The sequence below is a fragment of the Lactuca sativa genome, chromosome 6 (assembly GCF_002870075.4).
Source record: "Lactuca sativa cultivar Salinas chromosome 6, Lsat_Salinas_v11, whole genome shotgun sequence".
NCBI lineage: Eukaryota > Viridiplantae > Streptophyta > Magnoliopsida > Asterales > Asteraceae > Lactuca > Lactuca sativa.
This window is the reverse complement of record NC_056628.2, coordinates 135,674,503-135,683,266: the sequence shown is the minus strand read 5'-3', so window position 1 is coordinate 135,683,266 and position 8,764 is coordinate 135,674,503. Positions and strand designations below refer to the sequence as shown.

At 32.9% G+C, this 8,764-nt stretch overlaps 1 protein-coding gene across 1 annotated transcript; it reads left to right on the top strand.

The window, feature by feature from the left end:
• Positions 1–3,084: 3,084 nt before the first annotated feature.
• LOC111919208 (abscisic acid 8'-hydroxylase CYP707A2) lies at positions 3,085–6,073 on the top strand. Its single transcript, XM_023914818.3, has 7 exons — positions 3,085–3,321; positions 3,419–3,737; positions 3,841–4,227; positions 4,326–4,500; positions 4,606–4,712; positions 4,892–5,010; positions 5,604–6,073. The coding sequence occupies exons 1-7, from the start codon at positions 3,125–3,127 to the stop codon at positions 5,692–5,694; spliced, it is 1,395 nt and encodes a 464-aa protein (XP_023770586.1). The 5' UTR covers positions 3,085–3,124; the 3' UTR covers positions 5,695–6,073.
• Positions 6,074–8,764: the final 2,691 nt, after the last annotated feature.

Genomic DNA, 8,764 nt, shown 5'->3' with positions numbered 1-8,764 from the left:
CATAATCTTTCAAGATTAATTTCTTAATAATTTAGGCCTTGTTTTTTATGTTATTGACCCAGTCCATTCAAACCTATTTAGCTGACTCGGTCAGGTCAATACGTTTGATACCCTCCTATGTTGCATCTTACTCGGTAATGAATGTCTGACTGGGTCGTCTAAAAAAATCTTGAAGACTGAAACAGAAAAGGTTCATTCCCTTATTCACCCTTCTCCTACATTCTTTCTCCTTTCCTACCCCGGCATCTGCAAAGGCAAACTATATCAGCACCACTCCTGCCTCCTTCTCATCTCGATTTCAAGGTTAGCAGCAATGTTCCACAATCTTTCTTAGCCGGTAAGCGTCTCTTCTACTGTTCCCACCATGAAATCAATTTCCTTTCTTCTCATCTCCAACTGTAAAATCAATTCTATTTATGATTTTGTATATAATTGTATGATTATCCGAAGAATTTTGAGTATTGCTCTGAAATATTGTTGTTTAATTGCTAAATTTTTGGAACTCGAATGTGGTTTTGGGATTCTTAACAGTGAAATTTGTTCCAAGTTGTTTGAACCTAATGGTTTGGTAAGTTTACTCTAATTACATTAACGTCCTTGAGGAATCCTAACTCATATTGATATTGTGCCCAGTGGGAACATACACAAGCTTCAAAAAATAGCCATGGAAAGCCATCTTTGGATTTAGAAAATTCTTTTTTGTATGAAATAGGAGAAGAGGATTACAAATTAAATAGGAATTTCAGTATTTGAAACTTGATTGGCTCGATGGATATGTGAAAATAACAAAACTAATCATTTTTAAGCTTAATTTATGCCTTTTGTCTGTTGATTAGTTTCTAAGATTGTTAAAGTTAATGAACTTTCTGACATATTTATAAGCTTTATGATCTTTGTGATTAGGAAATGGTGAAATAAAACACAAGAGTAAAGTTCCTGGAAATCTTCTGGATAAATCAATGATCAAAAAAAATTTCATTTCGCGGTTGTCATGTTGAATATGAGAGGGAAACAAACATAATCATCAATACATGGCTAGACTTGAGGAAAACATCTATTTACACATCATAATGTAATAATCCATTTTATAATTTTTATTTGTATTTTTAAATGATTTGTGTATAGAGCAGTAGGGTAAAATATGTATTTTTTTATCGGTCACCGCATTCAGTCAGATATACAATCAAATAACATGGTTTTTTACTTACTCAGGATTTCTTACCTTGACAGACTTTTTTCAGTCAGTACTTTCTCAGTCAACAACTATCAAACGGTACCTTACTCTATTCAGGTACTTCCCGAGTACCATCCACCTAAACCAAATACTCTCTACTCATAGTCGACCGACCTAAAAACGTCAAATGACTTTTACAATATTGATTTTAGGGGAATCTCCAATAAAGTCCAAAAATTTTAGGTCAGTTTATGATTTAGTTCTAAATTAAATTTTGTTTACAAAAAATGACAGAATACCGGGCAAAACTTCGGAATAACCCTATGTGGCTAGTTTCGTAGATTTAGCCGATATTCCGACTTTTTTCGTTAATTCGTCAAAATATTGGGACTTTTTCGTTAATTCAGCTAACACTTCGGAATAACCGTTTTATCAATATATAAAAATTATTTGTTTTTTAAATGAGTGTATTTTTTTCATTTCTTTTTATACAACATTATATATTCAGTTTTAAAGTCACGAAATTTATAAAAAAGTATATGTACAATCCAAAAAACTAATAAAGTTCATAAATTTGTCTGAAAAGCTTTACCGAAGATAGAGTGCTCCATGATTGCAAGATAAAATTCATACAAAAATATTGTATATTTTCTTTTGATTTCAACATTGGTTTAAATATTGAGATAACCACAAAACATACATAATAACACTAATATGATATACTTAAATATGTGGGATAACCTTTCTTGTTAATACTCATTTTCTTCTTCATTGTATTGGTTATTTAAAACCTTAATCCATCTGCCCTTTTCTCCCTCTGTTTCTTTTTATCTATTGCAAAATTGGGAAGGATATGATAAGGGATACATTACACATAACCCTCAAATAGATCTATGTCTTTCCTTTTTATGTGCATACACACACACATAAAAGTTTCTGATCTGGAACTTGTGTGTGCGTGTGTGAAATGAGGTATCAAAGTTTAAGTGAATCTGTGTTTTGTGGTCTATCCAAGGCAAGAGTAGCTGCTACCAAAATGTTGCTACTGTCATTGGCAAATTGAGATACGAGTTTAACATGAGCGTATTGAAGTGCATGATTCAACCCGTTATTTTCGTGTTAGTTTAAAGTATAGACCTTAGAAGTATGTCATTTTGTGTTAGATTAAAACACTAAATAAGTTGAAAGAATACAACTTGGAGAGGTGGAAAAGAAAAAGTGAAAAACAGAAAGTAGTAGTTTGAGAAGCGAATGAGTGAAATTGACAATAAGTTTAAGGGTAATTAATCAATTAACAAAAAAAACCCAAAATTTTGATCAATTAACGAAAAAACCTAAAATACTTGTTAAATCTTCGAAACCAGCCACGAAGGGTTATTCCAAAGTTTTAGTCAATATTCTGTCATTTTTTGTAAACAAAATTTAATTTGGGATTAAATCTTAAATTCGCCCAAAATATTGAGACTTTATTGGAGATTTCGCTTGATTTTATCAAAATGTATTTTTGTTTTGAACAGTACTATCGAATATAATAACACTTAATCATGTTGCTTAAAAGAAAATATATGATATATCAAATGTAAATATCTAATAAACTATTGTCTAATATTACATGCTATAAGAAGTAACCTAAAATGCATATTATACTTTTTTTAGTTAGAAACATGAAAAACAAAAACAAAACTAAAATCCACAGAAAACTATGCATTTCACGAACATTATGTCGCATAATAAATATAAACACATTCAAATCAAACCCTTTTGAATTGGATAACCAGGAGCCAGAATTCCGTGCATGAGTGACCACCTGTAACAGTGTACCCTCATCCCCAACCCCCCCCCCCCCCCCACCCCACCCGCACCCCCTCATTCCCTTACCTATACATACCCCTCTTCACTCCCTTCATTTCTCCTCATCAGTACCTCGAACTGCATCATACTAACAAAGCCATGGAATTCATTACCATTACCATGTTGTTTTCTCTATTTATTATTGTTTCCTCTTTCTTCCTCTTCACCTCCGCCGCCGACGGCCGCCGGAAAAACCTCCCTCTCCCGCCGGGCACCCTCGGCTGGCCATATATTGGTGAAACTTTCGAACTCTACTCCCAAAACCCAAATGTCTTCTTCACCTCAAAAGTCAAAAAGTGAGTCCTTTCTACACTTTCACCCCATCGATTTACAGTTAACATCTATCACTTTCACTAATCAAACGAACCAAAATCTTTTGAATGTTTGTTACAGGTATGGCTCAATCTTCAAAACCCACATCTTAGGCTGTCGTTGCGTCATGATTTCAAGCCCTGCGGCTGCTAAACTCGTGCTCGTGACCAAATCTCATCTCTTTAAGCCCACATTTCCGGCGAGTAAAGAGAGAATGATCGGAAAACAAGCGATTTTCTTTCATCAGGGTGATTATCATTTCAAGTTAAGACGTCTTGTTCTTAGAGCATTCACGCCGGAATCAATCAAACACATGGTTTCCCACATTGAATCCATCACCATCGACGCCCTCCAATCATGGGAAAACCGATTAATCAACACTTTTCAAGAAATGAAAACAGTAAGTGAAAAATTCTCAAAACAGGGGATTGAAAAATGTCAAACGACAATTCGACATCAACGAACACTCTGTTTTCTGACTGAATTTACTTTTTCATCTCCAGTTTACATTCAACGTCGCATTGCTTTCAATTCTGGGAAACGATGAAGTTCTCAACAGAGACGATCTCAAGCGATGCTATTACATCCTCGAAAAAGGGTATAATTCAATGCCGATTAACCTTCCGGGAACTCTGTTTCACAAATCAATGAAAGCTAGAAAAGAACTCGCGAAGATCATAGCCAAAATCATATCGCGTAGAAGGGAAACAAAGGAACAACATAACGACTTGTTGGGTTCTTTCATGGAAGACAAAGAAGGACTCACCGACGAACAGATCGCCGATAACGTCATCGGAGTTATCTTCGCCGCCAGAGACACCACCGCGAGTGTTTTAACATGGATCATCAAGTACTTAGCTGAAAATCCAGCAGTTCTAGAAGCTGTCACTGTAAGAACCTTTCCAAACTGCAAAAATCTCTGTAAATCATAACTAACTTTTCCAGAAATTATTGGAGGTTTAATTTATTATATTCTGTAATTTTACAGGATGAACAACAGGCAATAAAGATGAGTAAAGATGAGTGCAATGAAGACAAGGGTTTGAGTTGGGTAGATACCAAGAAGATGCCTATAACTTCTAGAGTCATTCAAGAGACACTCAGAGTTGCTTCGATCTTATCTTTTACCTTCAGAGAAGCTGTTGAAGATGTCCAATTTGAAGGTTTGTTCTCAAATATAATATAATAATATCAATAATTATAAAATATTTAATATTATTATTATCGTTATTAAAGTTTTTTTTTTTTTTTTGAAATGAAATTTGTAGGGTATCTTATTCCTAAAGGATGGAAGGTATTGCCATTATTCAGAAACATTCACCATAGTGAAGAAAATTTTTGTGATCCAGAGAAGTTTGATCCTTCAAGATTCATGGTAAATTATATTAAATAATATTATATTTATTTACTTATGTATTTTTATTTTTTATTAAGTAGTTGAAAAATGGGTTCTTCTTTCTATTTTGAGATCATGGGTCAGTGGGTTTGGGTGGGATCTTATACTAAAATAAGAAAAGTGAATTGAAATCTTGGTGTTTATTGTGGAATTGACAGGTGGCACCGAAACCCAATACATTTATGCCATTTGGCAGTGGGATCCACTCGTGTCCAGGAAATGAACTTGCGAAATTGGAGATTTTGGTGCTCGTACATCATTTGACCACAAAGTACAGGTTTGTGAAATAGATCTTTACGCTACTTCCTTATTAATTAAATAGTTTTATTTATAAAATACAATAAATTGATTGTATGTATGTGTATATTAAAGTTTTTCCATTAGTTTATTAAAATTGATTTCATACGAAATATATGTACATGTTTTTGTTATTTAAAAACCAAAAAACATGCAAATTTCAATAATTAATATTATAATAATTATAAGATTAAATTCCGTTATGTTTTCAATCTTGATCTTAAAAAGTTTGTTTTTGTAACACTGATATTTATTTGAGGTTATTATTACGTTTTTCGTCATGTTAATCCCAAAAATATAATTATTTTATTGAAACATGTAAAAAACAATACAATAAGTCCAATATAGTAAGGTATAACTTTTTTAAGGACAAAAATTACAAGAAAAATGTCAAAAATGTAATTTACTCTATCTACAATATTCAATTCTAATATATTTATTTTGGTAATATTGTAGTTTTTAACATATTAACAAAAAATAGGAACCAATTTATAGTAACATAAATATATACTATGATTAAAAAACATCTAAAGTTCTTGCTAATAATAACCAAGCATTTTGGATTGTCTGTAGGTGGTCAGTGGTTGGTGCACAGAATGGAATTCAGTATGCACCATTTGCTCTTCCCCAAAATGGCTTACCCATTAAACTCTCTCTCAAGTGATGCCCCTATAGAATTAGTCAACGCTCAATTTTTGTTTGACTGTTGACTATTTTAGTCAAAGTAAACGAAGGAAACCCACACCATGAAGACAGATGAGATTTTGTCCATTTCCATTTAAAGGCATATGATAAAAGGACAAGTAAATTGTATATAAAACGTCTCCTTAAGTCAGAAGTCAGAAGTCAGAAGTAAGAAAAGATAGATATTTGGTGGTGATTTTGTAATAAATAAGATGTTTGGGGGAGTTTAGGTAATAGTATCTATTTAAGGTGATGAGATCATGAGATATTTCATAATTGAGCTTTTCATTGACTTTACTTCTTGTACAAAGTCCGCAAGGCATTTATTGATAAATGAAGTTTGGTCCCTTTATTTTTTATTTTTTATGTTGTCTCCCTTGCTGTCTCTGGTTTTCTTTGTTTCCATTTTCATTTGCTTATTTATTGTCATTGCTTACATTACAAGTTCAAGATAATATTATTTCCGACACAAATTAACAACTTGCTTCATCCATTGACTTAAAAATTAGATAAACAACTTAAATAAATAAATGTACATCCCACGTTTTTTTTTATCATATTTCATATTTTCAAAAAAGAAAAAACAATAATAACACGCAAAAAAATAATGTTAACGTAGCTCAGTCAACATAACATACGTTTATGGTCAGGAGATATTATTTTTATTCAAAAGTTTGAAAACGACATGTTTCACAACGATATTGAAAAGCTAGATATCGGCCTTTATTTATTAGAAAAACTTATACATAAACACTAGCTACAAATCCAAATTGGGTCTTAATTCCATGAGCTTATGATCATCCATACTAGCTATCTACGGATCAACTACGGATTAACTAGATGATGGTCTTTAATTCTCAAGCCACATTTAATAATCTCCATATCGACTTGCGTAGTACTCCAAGCTACATAAACCAAGTTCTTCTCCTTGTTGCTAATTCACCTCATAAGAACTTAACTCTTATGGATAACTACTAAGTCCTAAAAAAGCTTGAACTTCTCTGTTGAATACGACTTTTTCAACATATTACACTACTAGAAAATAGGTCTTTAATGACAAGTGAACTATGACACACACTAATTTTATGACATACATTTTTGTATGTCATAAAAATTGAAAATGTTATTATTTCTAAAGTTAGAAGGGTATGTAACACACATTTTTATGTCATAAAAGTAGTGTTATCATTTAAAAAAACACAAATATCCCCATCAAATATGTGTGTCATCTTTCTTTGTGCCATTTTATAATTCCTAAACCATGCGTCCGTTCTTGAAAAAAAGGAAATTGCAACCTAACCCTAAAGAATCTTTATCACGTTCTCATTCCTTGAACTTCTTTCTTAGCCCCTTTCTTTCTCCCTTTCATTCTCTCTAACTCAACAGCTAAATCTAATGGAGAAGACGATTACTTACAGACATCGTTGGCGAATCTAACCAAAACCTAATGTAACATTACCTTAAAGAAGTCTGGCTACCAACAGTCCTTTCTTTCGTGATTTTCCATTTTCCCTATATTTTGATTCACACCGACGGTTCTTTATATTTCCTATCGATTCCCTATAACTTAGCTCAAGAATACTTCTCAATTCTCTACCTCTTCCTCGATTCTCACCGTTTACCACCTCTTTTGACCAACGACCATCAACAAAGGATAAGATATATTTCATATCACTGTTGGAATAAACCTTAAATGAGTTCATTATGTCATCGTTATCCCTAATTATTTCTATATTGATTTTTTAATCTCTTTGTTAGTGCTAATTGTGAGTGTGATCGATACGGACTAGTGTTCTTGATATAGGGTTTTGATTCATTTGATTTGTCATTCAGGTTGGATCGTATACAAATCGTATTTGGGGAAGGATCACAAGTAAGATCATGGGATGCAAATAGGATTGTATAATCATGATCTGATCCGATCCCACCTTCCTTTGATATTTTTTGAAAAAAAAAGTAAAAAAGAAAATTAAAAATAGAATTTACCACTTTAAGTCTTTTACTCTCTACCAGTTTACCGTGTACCATTTTGTTTTGAGACTAGTGTTTTAAAGTTTTATAGCGTTTGAACTGAAAATTGAATGTTGCATATATTTCCCATCTTTTAAACTTATAAGTTAAAATTATGCTTTTTTATGGGATCATAGGATCTCGATACCGATCTTGATAACCCAAAAACGATTCTATATAGGATCATGATCTTAATAAACTTTATTCAAGCATCATATATTATGGTTTTAAAACAAAATTTTGAACAAGAGGAAAGCTTAATTGCTTTGAATTTTTATATGACCTAACCATTTAATGCCTTGTACTTTCACTCTTTTAAAAATGACATAAGAGTAGTAACAAAATCATAAGTGCGGAAACTCTAGTGGATACGATGCACTCATGTCGGGTCCTTCCCTATGAAACTGGACATACCTAAAACATTCAAAGCACAAAACTGTAAGCACAATGCTTAGTGAGTTCCCCAAAATACCAACTACCATGCATATCAATGGGCCCAACCCTAGGGTATATTTCATCCCATATAAATGACATGTTCCAACCATAGTCTTACAATCACTTTTGCTGCAACAACTCAATTACAGTCTTTCCTACCATGATCGAACCATGGTATTCCACACAAGTGATGTGATCCAACCACGGTCTTTCATACAATTGTGGTGATCCAACCATAGTCTTTCATAAAAATATTGTGATCCAACCACAATCTTTTATGCAAGTGTCACAAAAACATTATAACATCCTACATAGTATAGTAAGAAAATTCATCTCACAAACACAGCCGACAGCTAACAAGCTCACACAATCAAAAAGTGGGTGCTACAACCTCTTACTGAAACTAACAAGGTAAATTCTTAGTGTACCTTCTAAAATTTGAAATTTGATTAAAAGTCAAACCATATCAAAAGTCAATGGTCAAAGTCAACTCCAGCTGGCCTCCACGTCGTAGCCAACCCATGCTCATGTCATGGCCATTCATCTCAATCGCGATCTAAAATCCACTACCATGTCGTCCCAGGCATGCTGCCACTGTTAGATTA

Bases quoted from the DNA above. Each gene is read 5' to 3' on its own strand.
- LOC111919208 (XM_023914818.3), top strand. From the start codon at position 3,125: ATGGAATTCATTACCATTACCATGTTGTTTTCTCTATTTATTATTGTT. The intron at 4,501-4,605 runs GTTTGTTCTCAA...TGAAATTTGTAG, and splicing joins TGAAGATGTCCAATTTGAAG to GGTATCTTATTCCTAAAGGA. The intron at 5,011-5,603 runs GTTTGTGAAATA...GATTGTCTGTAG, and splicing joins CATTTGACCACAAAGTACAG to GTGGTCAGTGGTTGGTGCAC.